The 22,809-nt window shown below is 44.2% G+C and overlaps 1 protein-coding gene across 4 annotated transcripts in view; it reads left to right on the forward strand.

The window, feature by feature from the left end:
- Positions 1 to 22,809, forward strand: part of LOC138521418 (myosin light chain kinase, smooth muscle-like) — a 604,815-nt gene that overhangs the window by 360,365 nt on the left and 221,641 nt on the right. For 2 of the 4 annotated variants that reach the window (XM_069634224.1, XM_069634225.1), the window contains exons 8-10: positions 5,550 to 5,672; positions 15,574 to 15,753; positions 17,862 to 17,999. In XM_069634224.1, the coding sequence (XP_069490325.1) occupies positions 5,550 to 5,672; positions 15,574 to 15,753; positions 17,862 to 17,999 (441 nt within the window). The remainder of the gene's footprint in view (positions 1 to 5,549; positions 5,673 to 15,573; positions 15,754 to 17,861; positions 18,000 to 22,809) is intronic. The other 2 variants (XM_069634226.1, XM_069634227.1) reach the window with 2 other exon arrangements.

The raw sequence follows: 22,809 nt of genomic DNA on the forward strand, positions 1-22,809 counted from the left end.
CGACCCGATGCCAAGAGCGCCGCCAAGTTCCTAGTAAGGGAAGTATTCCCGCGCTGGGGAATTTGTGACGTCATCCGCTCAGACAATGGCACTCATTTTGTGAATGAGCTTTTTAAGGAAGTGACTACATTATTGGGAATAAAACATAAATTATGCTCAATTTATCATCCTCAAAGTAATGGCGTAGTGGAAAAGATGAACGGACTGTTGAAGGGCAGGTTATCAAAACTATGCTTCTCATTAAAGAAGAATTGGATTTACTGCCTACCCCTTGCGCTATTTGAATTAAGAAACCAGCCAAGCAAAGACCACCATTTGTCCCCGCACGAGATCGTGACTGGGAGACGGATGAACACAGCACATTCACCACTGCGCGAACACTCAGACGCTCACAGAAGCGCCGCGATATTGGGAGATGAGTTCACAGACTATTTAAAGAAATTGACAAGGGCAGCGCGTGTGATAGCAAAGCAACTGTCCCCACCCTTCACTAGAGAAGAGGGTAATGTAAAAGGCGCTGTCACGGAGCAAGGGCAACAGCTACAGCTAATGCCAGGCGACTGGATTTATGTCAGAAGCTTTGTGCGTCGGTGGAATGCACCACGATTCCACGGCCCATACGAAGTAATATTTTGCACGCCCACGGCAGTAAAGGTCAAAGGGTTGAGGTACTGGGTGCACTTGACCGATGTACGGAAGGCATATAGCAACCTACAAGAGGAGGTAGATGAGGAGGCACAGACAACAGCAAACACTGCAAATGAGCAGAATGACTGAATATGAACTTGAGTGTATGCGTTGGTAGTAAACTTGAATAAATGCACAACTGATAAAGAAACAAAAAAAAAAAAAAAAGAGGATAACTTTTTAACTTTTACCTTGTTGGGTGTGTATATATATATATATATATATATATTTGATGGAATGCCAAATTATAAGCTTGTATACACCCTTGTCTGTGAATACCCCTCCCCGTATCCCCACCCGCTTCCATTCCCCGTCACATGTATATTGGCACTGATGGTGCTAGCAAAATGTTTACATGTATGCACTCAATGCACTTTTATATCTTAAACAGGAGCTTCCATGGCATCTAACAGGCAGCCTGCAACGGATAGATTTACTAGAATTAGAGAGTGGTTAACTGAGAAATGCATATATTGGTATGAATGTGGACTATCTGCGTGCATCGTATTGTTTTTCACATTGATGTTTGGTCTGGTTACATACTGGTTCATAGCGTTCATCTCTATCGAGATGAACGAGGGGGGAGGGAGCAACACAACTACTGGGACCAATACAACTGCAAGTGTCAATGCCACTACAAGGGAAGGTGATTTTTTGATATGGGACGGAACTAAACTTGTGTGGGGCTACTATACTACGTCATCCAATGTTGTCATCTCACAAGATGGAGGGCCAAAGGGTAAAAGGCAAAATAACACACTGTCCCCACCTGAGATGTCTAATTACAATGCTCACAGCTTAAACGACCGAAACCCCTCTGCTATATCCTGGTTGTATAATACCCCCACCAGCCAACACGCCCCCATGGCCATAGACAATCAAAGAATGAAAACAACACATGAAATATTATATGATGACTGGGTGAAGGGGGGCGGGAAGGGGAAAGGGGGGTCTGTTTTGCCCTTCGTTCAGGAGGTTGGGAAACGCCAAAGGAACAATAATAACAGACGGAAGAGGGAAGCAGGGAGGAGGAAGTATGATGAGTACTATGGGTTAGGTCTAGATAAAATGGAAGACCCACGACACCCCCACCAAACAAATAAGTGGTATGCAGATATGAGTGCCACAGCTAAACAAACAACAAACGAGAGCTGTTATGTCTGCTCCCTTATTCCTCACGCATCAGGTACACCCAAGGTACTGTTACCCAAAGAGTTGCCAATTATAGACGCCCAATGTCTCCTTCACCTTACGTTATGCAGAATTAAGAACACCTTCCAGGCACATGAAGTGACTTTTCAAATGCTACAGAACGAGAAAACGTGCTACCCAAAACCATCAGGGGTTGTATGTCTGAAAGAACCGTTTTTTGTAATTGGAGGGACACTTTTTTCTGACAACAAGTGGAAGGACGAAGAAGTAATGTGTAAAGCTGAAGCACTGAGGGGTGTGGCACCGGTGAAGTTGCAATGGATAGAAGAAACGTGCACACCCGTATGGAAGGAACACATTTCAAAACTAACCTGGGTTACGCCCATCGAAAAGCCTTTCAAGCTGCAGAGTGAAATAGACTATGAACTATGTTTCGAAGGAGAGGGGAGAACGTCCATGGGGACGAACAAGAAGTGCAACAAAACCCTCACTATCCCAGACCTAAGAAAAGGGACTGCGGCCCTCATGGACACGTACTGGGTATGTGGCAACCAGGCATACCTACACCTCCCCCCGTCGTGGAGTGGCAGCTGCTCAATGGCCACTCTGCACTCAGCTCTAATGGTGATACCAGAAAGCCACATCGATGGAAGCAAAAGGACACAGGAACGCACACAACAGAGTGTGGCCCAACCAACTGCAGAATCACAAATGTATGTCCTGTCTTCCGGAAGCAAGGGAGAGGTGTTAACCCGTCACAGACGAGCATCAAATTACATCTCACAGGCATCATCAGAACTATTGGCTCAGATCCCAGACAAATATCGATTATTCAGCTCAGCAGAAACATTTTTTGCCTCACTCGTATCAAGTGTCCAAGCAAGGGCAAACGCAAAATGGCTTCAGATAACCCGTTGGGAATTGATTCAGCTGGCAAACGACACTGAAGAAGGATTTAACATAATAAAGGTCGAACTAAGAGCTTTGCGACTGATGACCATGCAAAACAGGTATGTCCTGGACCTATTGACGGCGATGGACGGCGGTGTTTGCCGAAAAATAGGAAGTGCCTGCTGCACTTTCGTACCTTCTGAAGACGCAGAGAACGGCTCCCTGTCCCATGTGATCGAAGCAGTCCACAACCTAGGAGAAAAAATGAAGATGGAGGGCGGAGCAGAAGATAGTACATGGTTCGATAACCTCTTCTCCTGGGTCCCCTCATGGCTTGGAACAACCGTGAAATTTTTGATGCCAGCTGTGGTGTTCCTCCTTTTGATTTTCTGCCTGTGCCAGGTGGGTCTTCGGGTCTGTGCTAACGCAGTACCAAATGGTGCAATGATGATGGTGACAATGGGCAACTCACACGGTACAATAAAAACAATGCAAGAAGCACAAATACAAACAGGGATATATAACACACCCAGGTACCAATTGGTGCCCATGTATCACGACAAGGATATTGTAGATAAGCTGTGGCACACCACCATCAAAGAGCCCCGCATACTAGAATGGTACGAGGAAGTTTGGGTAGATTTGGAGGGAGATGGTGGGTGTATATATCTCACGTGTACTCCAGATGAATACGCTAGGAGAGGTGAGAGCTTAAGGGGAGTGTGCAGAGCATGGATGCCTATCAAAGGAACTCCTGCATGGGATGAGGCGGTTATGGACGAAGCAGAATGTAGGAGGATAGAAGAGCTAAAGAATTCGTTACTTAAGTAACGAAAGGGGGGAAATGTAGGGGAGGACTGGTCCAGGAGACCCCTCTCGCCTGCGTTTCCTCCCCAGGTGAGGGCTATGGCTCATTGGGCGTTCCCTCGTGCCACCCGGGCCCAGGTGGTGGAGGGCTCACCCGCTGGAGACATTGCCCACACGTATCAATTGCCCATACAAATTTAGCTAGGCCCAGAGACCATTTTTTGTCTGGTAAAGATGGTGTGAGCTCTGCGCACTGTAACGCGGCCCCCACCCTTGGAGAGTTTCATCCCTGTCGCCGCAGCACCCTGGCAGATCCGCTGCGAGCACGTTCCCACGAACAAGACGGACATGAGCTAGCGCAATACGCTGACATTGTAACAGTTCACCTCCCGCAGTGTACCATCACTATCAGCATGACCCGGCCATCAGGCCTGAACAATGAGAAGAACGGTAAAATGGTCATCTGATGGCAGACAGTCTTAATATATGTGTATATAGTAATGTCAAGACCACTTGCAAAGTATGCTTTCTTCCACAAAATCTCTTATATTACAAACGCCTGTAGAGTGTATTAAAATGAGAGAGCGTGCTCCCATGATATAAGCAATGGTGAGCTCACACCATTACAGGTGGATACTAATAATAAAGGAACGCTCAAGGGATCTGTTTGTTGCATGTATCACTGGGCAACCTACCTCCCATGGTTTTGCGTCATAACTAAGCTAATGCTGCTAGAGTACACGAGAAAGCGAATGCAATTATACTATGAACTCATGTAAAGGATGCGCGAGAATGCACTTATCATGTGTGCATGTCTAAGCCCCTTATGTGCCACCACCGTCACGTACAGTGGCGGGTCGTTTTCTATGTACTCCACCGACCCAACTATTACCTCATTTACTGCAAATGTATATGCATGTAACTAAAATACTGTAGCTGCTAGAATATAATGTACAAATATGGTGCTCGGACTGGGTATAATCGAGACACATCCAGCAAAGTTTAAATGCATGTTTTGAAGCGATTTTGAATAAGTATTATAGAAAGTGTTCAAATGTTTGTGATGTTTGTGATGTTTTTACCTACATTCAGCAACACACGAGGGAGATACCTCTGTGAATGCGTACAAGGCCATTTCCCCCTCCCACCCTGCGAAGGCTGCCAAGACATGAGAACAGAGGCCCGCTCTGCGCTATCCCACCTCCCCCGACCGGACTGGAGCTGCTTCAAAGAGAATAACACTGTAAATGACTGAATGACTGCGGTGTGCATGGCTGAGGGCAAGTAAGTCAGGAAAGGCATTCGTCTCTGCCACAAGCCGCCTTGGCACACCAACACCGCCCGGATGAACTCAAGCCGACCTGCCAGGCCCAGCCCAACCCACGAGGGTGACCAGTGACGTCCTCCAGCCAAGACCAACCACGCCGCAGCAGCACCTATAGTTAGTCGTCGCCACCCAATCCCAATGAACTTGTGCCCCCTATAGTATGTAGGTTTTGATGACGTTTTTTGTAAATATATACGCCTGTCTTTGCGATTGTCAGACAGAGCGCTCTCGGAGTTTGCAGAGTTCTTTGCATGCCCAATTCTGATTGATAAACTCCCATTTACGCTCACCCGCACTCTGTCTTGGCCTTATTCCCATTTTGGGAGAGTCCTTCATTGTCTCTCATTGCGGGGAAGATCGTGCTGTTTGGGGACGCTTGCTTTCAATAGAAAGTACTGCATTGTGTATATAGCTCATATTTCGTCATACAATACTTTGTGCATTCCACATTGGAGCAAATATCGCTTGTGATTGCAACTCATACTCATGTGATGTTTTGAAAACAAATGGTACTTAAAGCCCCACATGTTTACCATTAGCACAATGCTCGTGCTGAGTAAAGCACGAAGTAATATAAACCAGCAGCAGCAAATGAACATGTGGCGACCAGTGTTTGCTTTAACCCACCGACACTATGTATCCTATTTGTTTGGTGATTTGGGTTCTGTGCTTGCTTGGTTTTCAGCTCCCGTGAGTGGAAGGACTCCCCAGAGAGCGATGGCCACAGGCAGTCATGCGGCACTTACTGAATATCGTCTTCCAGCCAAAGTGGATGGAGTTCAACTTACCTCTGGCACTTTTGATCATGGTAAATCAAATTTTAGCGCCCAGCCAGTTTTGTGTCCAATTAATTTGGTTCATTGGTTCAAGCAGTGCTGGAAATGGAACAAATGTGGTGGGGGATCCCACAAGGGGCGGGATGGGGGCGGAGCTTTGGGGGTGGGCAGTGTCTGAGGAGGCGGGGTTTAGAGGGGCGGAGCTGGCAGGTGACCTCCGATCAAAGGAAATGTCCAAAATAATAGTTTAAAACAACACAATTTCTTTCATGCTACTTTTTCAAGCTATATATCAATTCCACTTTGAACCACTTCCATGGTGCTCGTGCACCCAAAATATTATATCATTACCACTCCCCACAAACCCCACCGCCACCCCCGCACCCTCCCACGCACAATACAAACCCAAAACACATGTGCCTGCTAGGGTGGCCAATTGTCCCGGATTTCACAGGATTGTCCCGCAATTAGGGACTCTGTCCTGCAGTTTGCAGAGTGGCTGTGCAGGACGCAGTTTCATTGGGACAACCTGCCTCCAGCACAGCCACTCTGCAAACTGAAGTGGCCATGAACACAGCATGGCGCTGTCGCCTGGTGCCACCTTCTGCTTTCTTTCTCTGGGCGGCTCCTTTTGAGCCTCCTTGGTCCAGCTGTAACGCTCTGACACCTGGCTTCATTCAAATGCTAATGCTTTGTTCCTTGGGTCCTGATGGTCATGTTTGCAGTTAAAAACGTGACCATCACCTCCCAAGGACAAACATTTGCATTTCAATTAAGCCAGGAATTAAGAGCCATTAAAAAATATTTACATTAAAAAAGGGGCGGGCCAAACGTGAATGACTTGATGTCATCACTGCCTTGTGGGCAAGTGTCCTGAGAAAGACTATCAAAGAGTTGGCCGCCCTAGTGCCTGCTGTTTAGGAAAACGTTCAGTGCAGTGAACTAAAAGTGCAAGTTTGAACTTCATCCTACACTATTTTAAAATGAAACCGTTCTGGGGCGGTTTCATTTTAAATGAAACCATAGGAACCCTGAATTTTGCATTCAAAGCAATGCCCTGTGGGAGCACTGAGCACAAAGAGTAATCTACTACTCTGTGTGCACTGTCCTCGTACAAGGCAGATTAGATCTGCCAGGCCCACGAGGGTGGGGGCTGTGCTGCTCGGAGCAGACTGCTCCGAGCAGCACAGCCCTCACCTTCGCGGGCCCGGCTGTGGTGCCTGCATGAAGTACTCGTAGTGAAAGTGCAGGACAGCCTTCCTTAAGAAAGTCTGTTCCAGTGTCCTGCTGTTGTGGATACTTAGAGGGGCGAAGCCAGAAGTGCGCTAATGACGGCAATCAGCTGCTCCGCCCCCCTACGCCATGCCATTGCGGGATTGTTTTTTTTTTTTTCTCTCCTCGAAACCCAGCTGGAGAGCATGGGTTTGGTGTTTGGGTGGCTGACTCTGGCTTCACATCTCGTGCCGGATCTCGGATCCAGCGAGAGCCGGCCCAATGACCAGCCCTGGGTTCAAGGTAACTGCGTATTAAAAAGCCTAGTTAGATCAAAGGTTGTCTCGTCCACTGTGACGTCACTCAATGACGTCAGAGATGCTACTGTGGACGATAGGTAACAGCAGCTGAGGGCTAGAGATAGTTCTGCTGCATGGGGGGAGGCCCTCATACTCTGAATTGGGCCAATGTGTGACAGGCATCCATCAGCAGGAACACTTTGGAACTGGGAACTTGCACTAACAATTGGCACCACTTTTTTGGTGGACTTCATACTCATTCAGATTTTAATTTGCAAAATAGAGGTCGTAATCTTTATACCTGCAAGTGGAACAGGTAAGCAGGGGCATCTTCCAAAAACCCAACCAAGTCACAAGAGAGTTGTATGTCAATGTTGCACTGATTGTTGGTTTCCTACTTAACAAGCAGACCCCCTCCCCTGGGGGCACTGATGTCAGGCTTCTGGGTAAGTGTCCCCTGGACCAGGCAGAGTCAATAAGAGAGTCAGGGCTGTTCCATGCATTTATACTACCCCCAGAGCACTGAGGTGCCATTTTGGGACCCCATCCCCTTTACAATGGGATCAGATTTGATGTTTGTAAGGTGGAAATTGCGCCTTACGGTGCCCCTCTGCTGGTGAGTTTCTAGTGCTCCACCTCCAAAATCTTCGATTCAGTCTCCCTGTCCTTCTCCTGCTGGATCAGCTAGACCTTCTTGTACTCCTACTCCATCTATTATATTCTGATGGCCTCTTCTCTAAGAGGGTTGGGTAATTATTGGGGAGCAAGAGAATAGACAGATTTAGAGGTTTTCTCCTTTTCTGCAGAGGACTGGTCTTGGTACTGAGCTAAGGCTTCTACTAGCTAAGCCTTTGTGCTGGCCGAAATAAGTTCCCTTCCTGCACACAATTCACTAGGTTTCTCAATGCTGAATTTGTTCAGGGCATCTACAGTGAACACTTCCATCTTCTATAAGAATACCCCTTGCTTGTATGTCTCTTAAAGTTATTTCACTATGTATTTTATTTGAATCTGCCTGCACCCCATTACCTCAGTCTGCCAATTTGTCCTGCACTCCAAGGCTGAGCAAATGTGTGAACAGGTTGAGAAAAATGTATTTGAGGGGTAGTTGGTTGGGTCGATGAGGAATCTGTTTGAGAAAAGGCAAATCCATCAGGAAGAACACTACCCAAGGGAATGTTATTTGCTCTTCTAATGGATATCTTCCTCCCAAAGATTCCTCTTCTTAGAAAGACTGCCAAAGCAAAACATGATTAGGATAGACAGGCTAAAGGTGACCCTGCAACTATCAAAAAAGCGTTGTAGGACCAAACAACCAAAGCAACTCCTTAGTTAAGGAATTTAGACAATATTTTGCAAATGCATGCAGGGAAGCCCTCGAAGCAGCTTTGCAGATGTTAATAACAGGATCACCTAAAACCTTTGTGGAATGAGCATGAAAACCCCCACTCTCCTTTATCAGCCAGTGGGTAGCATTCAGTAATTCAGTGAATGGTCAACTTGTTCAGGGTTTGCTACTGCAGGCCCCTGCTCCATTGCCTTCCAGCAAATTTGTAGAAATGCCGTTCATCTAGGTGATGGAACTGCTCCTCTGACTTGGAAGGATAAGGAGGGTGAAACAGTCAGAAAGATGGATTTTCTGTGAGATGTAGGCCTTAGTCACCAGCTTTGGCAAGAGAGTCTTAAAACTCAAAGTCACTTTCTCCCGATGAAAGGAGAAATAGGCTTCACAGATGGCACCTGGAGATCACACACTTGACCGGCTGATGTAATGGAAAGCAGATATAACACATTAAAGATACGAAATTGTAAAGAACAGGAATGCAAGAGCCCAAACGGGGTCACCATCAAGAAAGTGAGAATCGAGTTTAAATGCCAAGCAGCAAAAAAAATCTGACATGGTGGAATCTCATTGGATACATCTTTTAGATACTGTACAAGTGTTGGTATTGAAAAGAAGGAACTATGTCTCTTTTTCACTACTTAGCAAGCCACGCCCATCTGGTGCCTTCCTGCTTGCCGCTCTGTTTCCCTACGTAAGGAGCCCTCCAGCTTCTTTTCCTTTGCAGATGGGGAGCAGGTGCAAGTGGACCTAGGTCACCTGCCCTAAGCCCCGCCCACCTAGTGCCTTCCTGCCTGCTGCTCTTTTTCACCACTTAGCAAGCCCCGCCCACCTGGTGCCTTCCTTCACCATCACCGTCTTGTGGCCAATGCTGGATTTGACTTTTATGGACATCATTGATTCACGGTGCGTCACTCTTTCTCAACTCTCATGCAGGACTTCCTTTGCATCTTGTACTGATGGTGGCCCTGAATCATGCTATTCCCATCTTCATCTTGTATCCTGGCTTGCAACATTATGTGTTACTACTGACTTCTGCTATTGTATTGGCTCTTCACTCTTGCTTCTCCACTCTTTTTGAATGCTTACTCTCTGTTCTCTCCTCCTTTCCCTTCTCCCTTTTCGTATCTCCTCCCCTTACTTTCTTCTATGCACTTACTCTATCAGAATTGTCCTTGGACCTAATATGATAGCAACCTCGTATGTTTCCTCCACCCTCATAATACTGTTTTTTTGCTCCTCAACACCCCTCCAGCACTATCTGAAATGTCGTCAGGCTTAGTATGATAGTCACTTGTTTTGTTCCTCCCCTCCCTTTCTGCACCCCTCTCCATCACCTTTTGTTTTTCTCTGGCTCTACCAGAAATGTCGTAAGGCCTAGTACGGTAGTCGCCTGTCTGTTTCCATTTCCTTCCCACTCTCCCCCACCCTTCCTTATCTATGTCTTAGCTCTTGCACTATCTGAAATGTCGTCAGGCTGAGTATGATAGTTAATTTCACATCCTTACTGTTCATGGCCTGTAAGAATGTGGTTGTATTTTCCCTTGTTCCCTCCCTTGCCTTGAAGCACTTTGAAACACATTGTTTATAGGCGCTATATAAATAAACAATCGTATCATATCATATGTCAATAAAATGAAATACGGCAAAGCACCCCTTTATTGTGCCAATCTACAGACATTCTTCATCTAGGCATAGGAGGAAATCCAGCACAGAGGAAGTGGAAGAAGTCAGTGTGTCCAGATCCATTTTCCGACAGGAACTAGAAAATGTACACCTTCTGCAAGCATAGATGGTCGTAGATGGGCTTGGTGGCCATCCACCGAGCTGACAGAAGGACATCCATAATCTTGCCCAAATCTCTTTATCTGAGCATTTCAGTAACCAGGCATGATGATTAAGGCTGCTCAGGTTTGGGAGGAAGCCTCTACATTCTCCCTAGTACAGCAAGTCGACTCTCTTTCTGGTAGGCACCAGGGTTTGCAAAAAGACATGGGCAGATGTTCTGGGTGCTTCTGACCTAATTTAGAGCAATCAGGATCAAGGCAGATTTTAACTTCCTCAGACTCCTGAGCAATGGAGAGTTGAATAGAATCAGAGGGAATGCATAAAAGTTATTGTAATTACACTCCATAATGTCCCCAAACACCTCCTTTAGGGGAGATTTCCTGGAGCAGAATAATTCGAGGCTGGAAGTGAGGTGTTTCATTTTAGGAGTCCCGCAGGGGGCAACAATCCCCTCTGTGACATCTTAGAAAAGATCTTACTTGTGAGAAACCTTTCTACACTTGCTCAGCGCTTCTGGCGCAACATGCTTGTTCCCAGGTAGGTTAGCTACCCTTAGGGAGAAACTGTTGTCCATGATCGAGAGACACAGTCACATGGCCTCCGTGCAGAGAAGCAGCAACCACCCACCCCTCTTATTGAACCAGTGCATGTCCACTGTGTTTTGTGCCATGACTTGGATAAACCTGCTCTGTGCTGGGGACAAAATCCACACAAGCGAGGCTGAGGACACGCAGTTCAAGAAAGTTAATGTGTTCACTAAGAGATTTTCTATTTGATTTTCAATTTTTAGTGGTTCATTTATTATGGAGGAATAACACTGATTTAACACCCCCCCCCACTACAACAATCTCACACGACAATCTGGGTCAGCAAACTGGCTGTTTTAATTAGAATATTTTATTTTTTTATTAAAAATATTACATTGGTGACAATACAGGTGGTCTTTTAACTCACAATTCTGGGAAGGACACCTCAAAACATTGCAAATAAATTCTGATGGCGATGACAATAAATACACTGCTATCTGCCTACCTTTGTCTCTCTAGCATTTTCATTTACTTACTTTACATATTCACACAAATATTCAAACAGATATAAGTAAACATGAATTCCCGCAAATTTGCTCAAATATTTTACAGTGCAATCCTCAGTCTGAACAATTGTTTCAATAGCAAATCAAATGTATACACAAACACTATGATCAGCAAAAGAAAGCTATCATGTTAACTTGTTCACTTACAAGCTGTGTATAGCTTAATAGTTCTGGTTCAGAGACAACAAAATATCAATGCCATCTTCCATTACAAATGGACCCTTGAAATGAAAAGTTTAAAGACTCTGATTCCTGGTTCCAAATAACATAGGACTCAGACTAAACACATTCAAAGTGTGGGGAAACATTTCAAGGTTCTACGTACTCTGAATTGCATTGGAATAATTGCATTGGAATAAACTAATAAAAAGAAATCCAAATGGTTTCAGTTGGTTTCTATTCAGAGCACACAGACAGAATTTCAGAAAGGCTTGGAATTTGAAGTTGAGAATTTGTGACAGGAAAGTTTAAAATGGATTTGCTTCTTTTTTTGAAGGAGAAAAGCTTGCAGGAAATAAATGCTTTGAACAGCAGGTTTCTAAAACTGTTCTCTCTGGGAATTATTCAACTTCTTGACATTTAATTATAAAAAGGGCAGTTTATGTATGTCAAGCGTTTTTTATTGTTTTGTTGAATCACTGAAATTGGTACAAGAAACCACAGATTCCAGGAGGTGCCGCACATTCTGAAACAAGCCCAGGGAATCCATTGTTTTACTTTTCAGACAGAAATTCCTTCACCCCTTCTCATGGTTCTAGTGCTAAGGAATTGCTTTTAAATACAATGTTGCAGAAATTCAGTTACGTTTTTGATTGTTGGATTTCATTTCATGGGTAGGAATCGGCCGGTACGATGTTATCTTGCACTTGGTGTCTCTGTAGTGAGCTGAAATATTACGTTTTAATATCACACTTTAATTAAATGTTTGATAATGGGGAAAATGATATAATAGATATGTGAGAATATTCTGAGTTCAAGGATGTATCTTGGGTTTCTGTTACTCTGTGCGAATGCTGTCGTCAATATGTGCATATTATGCACAAAATATACATTTTAATATATCAGTTTTATACGTTTTCCATTCACTCGATCATGCTGAATTCAGATCGATATCAATTTTCTCAGTGAATAAATAAATCAATCAATGAAAATGCATTTCCAGTACTAGTCCCGAATGTATATTTTAAATAGGTTTATTATAACATTTGAACTTGGTAAAAGTTTCATATGTGTGGTCAGAGTTTTTAGCCATCTGTTAAGAGGTTATTTCAAAAAAACATATGATTACATCAATTGTCTATTTTCCATTAGCTGATACCTATTCAAACGGCTGCACGTAATTTTTTGGCACCTAATGTTTTCAGATGGCAACGGTTATTGCATATTCCAGGAGATGTGTTTTTAAGAGAATGCATTACCTGAGAACCAAACATCGAGCAATGAAAGCAATGGTTGTCTTTTATATTAGCTTAGAAACACACAACCATATTTTTGTTGGTTTTAAGATATAATACTTAGATTTTCACGTATTTCCTATTTTGGAACCAAGACACATTACCTTAAATAAACACAGCTGTTTTATTTATCTTGCAGGAATTGCTGTAAATGATCGATTGATGGGTGTTGTGAGCAAAACATATAGGTGTTAGTTCAGCTGAAGTTCACATTTTTATATATTCACACGACCTCAATACTGTGCAAGGTGTTTTTGTCACATTTAAAAGAGAAAATATTAAATGTCAATCATTTTTATTTATAATAATAATTACACAATGGGCCTCATTATGAGTACGCGGTGTGGGGAAAATTGGTGGTAATTCCATTACCGCCACTTTACCACAGCATCACTGCACCACTGTATTGTGAGTTTGGTGATAAGGAAGAAGATTCCACCAAAGCATGGTGGATTTATTGTGCGGTACTACCACTGCCCCTAAATCCCTTAAAATTCCCCAGGTCCTATGGCCTCCAAAAGTGGGCACTAACACCACGGGGCCACTACTCGTAATACAGCGGTTAAGTCCACAGGACTACCAAATGATGGTAATGCTAAATGAGGTTGGCAGTAAAGCAGTGGATTTACTGACAATTTAAAGCCAAACTTGTAATGAGACTCATAGTGTATTAAACACATAACTATACTTCTGGTGTGATTTAGAATGAGTGTTCTGTGTACCATTGCCTTAGAGCGCACCAAAGTTCAAATTTCACCGTTCTTCAGATTGAAGCTTCCATTACATGAACAGTGTAGAAATACATTCAAAAAATATTTCCATTGCAATGATATTGCTTACAAACCCCTGCAACAATGTCCTGGATTTGAGGTTACTTCATGTCCTTGATGAAAACCGCACTTCAATCCCGCATTGTAGAATCTTTATTGATCATGTGTGTCAGTGAACAAAGTTTGAAAAATCTTCTCTTTATTTTGATATTCTCTAAAATGCTCTTCATTGTTTTTTCTTGAAGTGCAGCTATTTGCTTACATTTGTCCTCATTCGCACACCTGTAACTCTGGGTTTTTCATTTGGGGTTGGGGTTATCCATGTGCTGTCTCTGTGTGCCTGGAATTTGATCACCAAGCTAGAAGAAGATTTTTTGTTCTGTACTGTGAGAAGGGGTAGCAAGGTTGGTTTAGTACAGGGCATGAATTCTGAGGATATGTTTGCTTCCCATGATACATTTCACTTTATTCTTTTATTTTTTAATCCAGTTTTAATAATAGAATCCAACCATTCATCCTTTCACCTAACCATCCTTACTTATCATTCTAGCATAGATTGGAGTTCACTGTTCCTTCTGGTCTTATTCAAAGTCTTATTCAGCAGCCACCTCAACTATGGATTTAGAGGATTCCTCTGTTTGTCTAAGAGTTAATAAGGGATAACAACTGGTTAATATGTACCCTCTGTCTGATCCCTTTTCAGTATTTCTATTTTGTAGGCAACCTGAGATATCTCATCTATAACTACAAAGGCTCCTTTCCATGAAGACAAAAACATTCTCTTCTTATATTGGTTTGTTTGTAAGTTATGGGGGTAGACTTGGTCCCCTACTTCATATTCCCTTCTCGTGGACTTGAGATCATCGTATGCATTCATACTAAATGCAGACTTCTCCAGGTTTCTATGGTATAGGCAATTGCATGTTGCACATTTATTTCAGAGATGTTCATGTATTCATGAGTAGTAGAGGCATTAATCAAGGTCTCTTTCTGTATTCAATATAACTGATTCTGATGTAATACCACTTTTCTATCACTCACGAGTTCAAAAGGGGACAGTCGGGTGGCTGATGTAGGGGTGGATATCAGAGTCATTAGTACCAAATGGTTCCGGAATCCACTAAAATCATCTTTAGAATTCCTACATATTACATGGCACTACCTCCACTCCCCTGCTAAATGCCAGGTGGTAGGTGCTGCATAGTTTCCTTTTTACTCCTAGAGTTTTCCACATCTTACTCATCACTAGTAAAGTGGCTACCTTTGTCAGACCCAATCCTTTGAAGAAGGATGAATTGAGAAAAGATGTGGTGATCAATAAAGTGGCAGCAGTCTTTGCCTTTCAATGTGTTGCTGGGAGACATTCAATCCACTTTGTAAATCGGCAAATATCGGTCAACATGTACTTGTTTCCACTTGTGAAATGAGTCGCAGATCCATTGTAGTTCATCTGTAAATCAGACCAAATTATTGTCACGCCCCTTTTCTTTAGCGGGGAGACTGGTGTGTGGAAGAACCTGGCTGATATTCTGCACATGCCAAACAACCCCATAAATAGCTGTTAGATCTTTAGCCATGTGTGGCCAGTAAGCAAACTCACATAGGATCGCCATCATTTTGGTGGCTGGTAAAAGGTTTTCGATGCCAGTCTGTGCATGAAAAGGACTTATCCATTAAAAAGAAAATAACCAAAGGTAAGAAATGTGTTCTTCACCTACACCTCTCCATCTCTTATAAGTTAAACATTCTGTTCACAATCATTGGACAATTCTAATACAATTATAGACCTTCTGGCATCGGCTTTGCCGCTGTCATACTCCCACCACCTTGTTATAAGTGTTTGCCTGTGACAATGGCCCATAGCACCAGCAGCAGCAGACCAATAAGAACTTGTATAGCCCTCGTCTGGAAGTAATCTGCTACCAATGTATATTAGCCCTGTCACACTGCTTTACTGTCTTAATCCTATCTGCAGGGAGAGCTAAGAAGCACCGTGTCCTTCTACTTGAGCCGCCTGTGACAAATGAAAACTCTCTCCAGGAAAAGGCAGAGCAGAAACCAGCCGGGCTCCCAGATGCTGGTCCCCAAGACAGCAGCAAGACTGTAGTTTCCTTGGAGGATATCCCTGGTTCCAGCCCTCCCCCAAACAGCCAGAGTAAGGACCAGTTTTGCTTTCCCCACATGTGTAGATATCTACATTTACAAAGGACTCCTCCCTGCTGGCCTGTGGGGAATGCTCCTTATTTGCCAGTAGTTTAATGTGTAGTTGTGTATGCTTATATTTGTATTCCTTCCAACATGAAACATTCCCTATGAATATCACACACTGCACAGCCTCCATAGAGCCCTTTCGCCTAAATATCATGGGACATGTAGAAGCTGCGTGCGCGCCATTCTGCTCTGGGAAACAGCTACTTGTCAGCTCCAGTGATTCCGACAAACAGTTCTGAAAAATGGCACAGTGTAAAGGCAAAATCACCTCAAATGGAACTTTGCTGGACAAACAAAGACATCTTTTAAACAGGTTCAGTAGTTAACTAGAAGTATCATAGTGGCTGTGCATCAGTGTACATAGCTACCATCTCCTCCATGTGTTCAGGTTCCACTTCAACCATGTCTGCCTTTACAGCCATGCAGGCACCTTTAAGGCACTCTGACACTTGGGTTGCAAGAATGGAGAGGAGATCTTCTGTTCCTGAATGTTTTCCTGATAGTTAGGTCATCAGAACGATACGGCTTGTATTCCTCTTGTTATCAAGCATTCCTCTCTTCCAAGGTGCATTTCACAGTGCTGTACAGTTCGGGGTTCCAAGCACCTTCTAGGGTTCATAACATGGTTCAGTTTCACAGCCCCTTTCAGAGTTCAGAACGATTCAGCTGTTGTCTTCCGTTCACAACCCCTCGCTGAGCGCTACAGCTCTCCCTACACAGGGTTCATAAGCTTCAGGTCACATGTCCCAGAGTTCTCAGCGCTTCAGACTTCCCTGCTCTTCCCAGGGTACACAGAGCTTCATGCCACTCTTTCCAGGGTCCCCAGAGCTTCAGGCATGACATTTCCTATAGGGCATTAGGGCAATACCGAAGGGTCAGTCCATCTGGCAAGTGCAGGCACTATTTTGTGGAACAATGTGGCCCACTTTTCTGGGGCAATGTGTTGAGTCAATGAACTGTGCAGCTCGCATTTATGACCAGTGTTATCGACCCAGTATGCATTTAAAAGCCACTTTTGGCTCTAAATGTTAACTAAAGTACCCCTAAGCACACATCTTCAGACATCACTACTCTTCAAAGTGATTTCAGAGCTTCAGAGGTCACCACTCTTGCAAAGGTTCATAGAGCGCCCGTCATCACCGCGCTTGTAATGACGCTGTTTGGAGGCGCACAGAATCTGCGTCACGTGGGATGAACAGATTTCATGAACATGTTCAGTGCAAAATGCTGCTCAGAGCTCAATCCGGAGTAGATAAAATAGGCATCCCGCTTTGGCATTCAACGTAATGGCGTGACGTCCCAGCTGGCTACTGGAGCTGACTCTGTATCATGCATTAAACCTAGCTCGTCCAAGGCAAATCAAAAAGGTAACAACAATGTCAATAGAGAAAACGAAACATGAATACTTAGTACCCTTCCAACACTTCACTGTAAAGTGATGTGTACTAGAGTAAAACAATACAGGAAACGTTCATATGGACAGAGCCCCCTTGCACTGCTAACCGTATGTGCTGGCCAGTGTCCCCAAAATAAGAGAGTTGAGCACAGGAAGTAAAGCAAAAAGACTTTAGTCACCTACACATGCCAGTGCAGGGTTTAGGCCGTAGCAATGAGCTGGTGGCTCCATTGATGTCAATAGAACTAAAGCTGCAAAAAGAAAAATCTTTGCTAACGCTTGACATGAAGGGTTGCAATATGATTCAGTGGTCCTCATTATGATTATGGTGTTTTCTGTTTTTATAGAACCTCCTAATTATGAGTTTATTGGTGGGGAACATGACACTGAATTGGGTAAATACCCCATATTTTCCTCTCGCATCACTTTCCATGTACCCCATAGCAGTAAATATCCATATGGTATTTTGAAAATAATAGGGATTCATTTGAAATACCACATGCTCTTACTGTTGCCACCACACTCATAATGAGCCCTCAATTAGCATAAACACCAACAGCCGATAAGCATGTGTAGGAGACCAGTGTGTCTGTTGACCTACAAACAGAATCTTATTCGTTTGGTGATTTGTGTTATTCTGTGTGTTTGGTTTTCAGCTTCCATACAAGAAAGGACTCCCCAAGCCTCACGCACAGAGAAAACAGTGGCCACCAGCAATCATGTGGCACTAATTGAGGATAGCCTTCCGGTCACATTGGACGGATTTATACCTACCTCTGGCACTGTCGGTCATGGTAAATTTAATTTGAATACTCACCAAACATTGTGTCCTGTTAATCTGTTTCAAGGTAACTGTGCATTCAAAGCTTTGTTAGATCAGATGCGGTCTCCACCACTGTGACATCACACTTTGATGTCAGAGATGCGACTGTGGTCAAGAAGCAACAGCAGCAAAGACCTATGGACAGTTCTGCAGAATGTGGGGCATGCCGGCATACTGTGAAGAGGCTGTGGAAACCCCCTCAACAAATCCAATATGACAATCACTGCAGCAGCAGAGGTTTCATGTCTTTCCAGCTGTAGGGAAACGGATGGGGAAACTGGCAGAGTATCCTCCTCTCAAGAATTGCTTCCAAATACGGAATTAATAGGGCTTTTATAGAGTTTTACACAATGAGACTCGTACGTAAACCAGTAAGATACATGTGGTCGGTTACATGTGAACAATACACTGCCTAACAGAACATCCTCCACCCTTGGGTCAACCGCACCTTTCTATGGCTGTATCATTCCGCTCGTTCTACACATGGGACACAGTCTCTGCAAGCGGTAGATCACGCCATCATGCATAACGAGCCATGTTTGGGTGACCAGCGCCCATGTGACCCTTATTAGTGTATGTTTCGCTGTCACATGTGACATGCCGATTATCATACATCACAGTGCGTACCTATGTCCAGAGCAGGGATCATCGTCATTGCTATGTAACCTTCTAGGATGTACTATTTTCTATCAACCCATCAGGGCTTTCTTGTGGTCTTGTCGCGCCACATCATTAAACGCGGCCTTATACAAGAACATAAAATACTGCTGCTTTTGACAGAGCCAAAGGGGCTGGGCTAATGGGTGACAGGCATCAATCAATATGAAAATTTAAGAGCTGACATTTGGAATCCTTTTTCTGGTGGACATTTTCCTGATTCAGACATTCATTTTCAACATAGGGCTCGTAATATTTATACCTGCAATGGGTTTGGATGAGTCTGGTGTTCTCCCCCTCCCGTGTAGCCTTGACCGCAACTACAACCAAGACACAAGAGAGTTGCATCATTGGTTCAGTGACTGATATTCTCCTGGTTAAGAAGCCAGATCTGCTCTCCCGAGCAGTCATTTCAGGGAGGCTTTTGGGCAAGTGCCTGCTGGGCCAGGCAGAGTCAGCGATAAGAGCAGCAGGGCCACTGCATGCATTTATGCCACCTCAAAGGGGTAGGGTGACATTTCGAAATTCCCTCCCTTATGAAAGGGCCCCTCTACTGGTGGTGCACCAGTCCGTCGTGAAGAACTGACTTATTGTTGCACCGGCCATGATGAGGAGTCAGGATCTGCAAGGCGGAGCCTATGTAAGGTACGCAAGATGGAGGAAGAGTCTGCCTAGTATGCGACTGACTCTATCGTACACCTTTCAACTTGCCAGATCTGTTCGTCAGGAAATCTCCTGGTTACACCAGGAGTTGCTACCATTCTGATTTTCTTGATCTCTGTCCAGATGCCTTCCCTGCCTTCCTTCTACTCTCCCAGGGATGTCATGTCAGACATCCCCTCACTTCTCCACCAGTTTCCCAGATCTCAATATCTATTTACAGTGTCCCTATTTCTTGCTTAGCCCAAGTTCTAATGTTTGCTGTCACATTTTACCACCACGCATTAGCATCACTCATTCATTCACACGTATAATACTGCAAGAACCCAAACCTAGTGCAAAGTATGGCTTTGGACAGAAGGGTGTTCAGAAGGTGCATGTGTGTGAAAGTCTTTCCTAAATATGCAACCCTTCTTCTCAGAGTTTGCCTTTTCTTCCACCTACTCATGCCAGTCATTGCATGAGCTCAGAGTGTGGCCTCTATTGATGTACACTCCATCTAACCAACAAGAGATGCATTGAGTTCCTCAGCAGTCAGTCACAACTCCAAGTGGATTTAGCTCTCCTCAAAAGCATCACTGTGTATTTGGATCACTTCTTCCCTTGTATCTTATCACAATAGATTGGGGGCATGCTATGCTCTCTGCCCTTTTCTGTTCCCTCATTCTCGCCTCTCTCGTTATCTCCTCGTGTGTGACCTTCTCTCGTTCTTCAGTCCCTTTTGTCTCTCCATTCCCTCATCTCTGCTAGCTTTCTTTGTTCATTTTGCTATCATTCCCATCTTTCTAGTCTCTTATGGCTTTAATTCCCTTCCTTTTCTCCCATTGCTCAAGGCATCAACTCTTTTGGCCCCTTGCGCTATTCTCTGCCATTCTCTACATTCTGCCATCCTACTGCTTCTCGTTTGCTTCCCTTTCATTATATACTTTGTATCTCTTTTTCTAAGCTCTGCTCTCTTCTGCCTCTCATTCCCCCTCTCTCTTTATCTACTCTCTGCTCTCTTTGGCCTCTCACTTGCTTTTCTCTCATTGCCTGGGTATGGGTATCTTCCAGCCTGTCATTCTCTACTCGCTCATGATTAATGCCCTATACTGTTTTCTGGCCTCTTGTTCACGTTTCTTGCATTCTCTACAATCTTTGGCCTCTCATTTCCCTTAGTCCCCCACTGTAGGCTCTGCCCTCTTTGTGCCTCTTCTTCTCTTCACTCCGATTGGTAATGCTCTGCTTTCTTTCACTGTCTTAATCTCTTCTCTTCAATATGCTCTGGTCTCTTGCAGCTTTAAGTTCTCTTCTCTCCCATTTGCTCCGCTCTGTTCTCTACTCACCTATTGTTCTCTTCCCTCCAATTCACTGCACTCTCCCCCCGTCTCAATCTCTTCTCTTTCATACCATACCTTTTCCTCTATTTTGACTTGGTACCCTCTTCTCCCTTGTTACTCTCTATTCTCTTCTGTTTCTTGTTACCTTTCTCTCACTCTCTAGGCATTCTTTTGGCCTCTGTGAGAAACCTGTGGGTATTCACACTCCCAAGACCCCTGAATCCTATTCTCAGGTGGCCAGGAAAAGGCCATCGCTCTTGGAACCAAACCATCAGGGTGGAGAAGCGAGGGAGGATCACCCGGGTGAAGAGTTCTTAGGAGGTAGGAGTGGGGTACCCTTAGGAGAGATATGATATCCCCCTTGTCCTGTTGAGACTCAACCAAACCCGACATTTGTAGGTTATTGTAAGGCTTTTCCCCTCATTTCCCCATATATGACATCTGACAGTACTGGGACGAAGGAGAAACAACTAAGAGTATTGAAGATTTCATCTCTTCAACCCTTTGGTATTCAGACGAAGAAGAAACAACTAAGAGTAATGAAGACTACACAATTTCACCACTTTGGAAATGGGACGAGGAAGATGCCTGCAGGGAGCTGTAAGGGTCAGGCATGTCCTTTTAATTATGGCCAGGCGAGACTCACTGGAGATACACACTTGCAGCCTGTCAAAGGGCTAGAGGTGTATAAAGAGGCACTGGAGAACCAGAAGAGGTAGCGAGAAGGAGGCCTGCATGGAGGAAACCAGCAGGGGGCAGGGCTTCAAAGGAGGAAGACGTTGTGGGACCGGACGAGGAGCCAGGAAGCCAGCAAACTATCCAGAAAAAGTACACAGCCCGTAGCCAATGGGTCGTATAAACTGTGTCAGTCTGGGTGCCTCCATGAACTATGCTCTGCATCCGGAGCTGCGAGAGAGCAACTAGAGGAGAGGACATCATCCGCAACCAGTGAACAGCATTCCGGGTGCCGCGTGTGAATGAAGACACTTGGCAGACCTGTGGAGTGCGTTCAGGGAACCGCCGAACGCCACCCGACACCACAAGCTGGTGACTGTCAGAGAGGACGCATGAATACCAAGGTCCAAGTTATATTGAATACCAAATTAATGGAACTTTACAATTTATCAAAAATAACGCTTACTAAATATTGAATTACATGGAACTTTAAAAATTAAGCATAACAATGCTTTCTGAATACCAAATTAAATGGAACTTTAAAATCAAGCATAACAGGGCTTCTTGAATAACGAATTAAATGGAACTTTAAAACCCAGCATAACAATGCTTCTTAAATAACGAATTAAATGGAACTTTAAAACCCAGCATAACAGTGCTTTTTGAATACCAAACTAAATGGAACTTTAAAAATCAAGCAAAACTAATGTTTGTTGAATAAATGAAATGTGAAATACAACAAAACCAATGAATATTGAATACCTTATTGAATGGAACTTTATAATGAAACAGTATGAAGGCTTAACAAACTCTGAATTAATTGACGCTCTGCAATTAAGCAAACTAAGCAAGTAAAGTGAATATCCTGAATGCCCCAGGGGAGAATAAGGGCACGGGTGTTATAAGAAGATGGGTGTGAGTAGAACACCCTCAACTAAACTTTTATGATTGAATGCAGAGTGACAAGGCCAAAGACTGGAGAAGATGTGTGACAAGTGAGGCAAAGACAAGAGGCTGATAAGGAAAAGCCAGAGGATTGTTAATCTACACATCAATGTCAAGAGGCCCAAAAGGCAGGGATCCTGGTTGCGTCACCTGTAATGGGTGGGCCGTTTGGTCTGACAACTGCACCTAGACCAGTCAGTGAGCTCTACATGTTGAAAAATTAAAGACATTTTGCTAATGAAGATGAAGTCTTGGGAAGGTGTCCAGGGACCACCTTCCCAAGACATCCTGATAACCAAACACTGGCCGTCAAGGGCCTGGTTCTCTGATCTACTGCAGTTGTGCTCCTAGGGATTGGTCCCTAGCGGCCTGGTTCCTGACCAGCTGAAACTCCACCATGCTCAGTTGTGTGGTCTTGATAACAAAGCTTCAAGACTGTTTGTTTTCTGTGAACTGTGTTGCTTGGAACTTGGGGAAGAGAACACCAAGGATTGATTTTGAACTATATTGAACTGTATTCCTGTG

This window comes from Ambystoma mexicanum, chromosome 13, assembly GCF_040938575.1.
Source record: "Ambystoma mexicanum isolate Mex_15411 chromosome 13, UKY_AmexF1_1, whole genome shotgun sequence".
Classification (NCBI taxonomy): Eukaryota; Metazoa; Chordata; class Amphibia; order Caudata; family Ambystomatidae; genus Ambystoma; species Ambystoma mexicanum.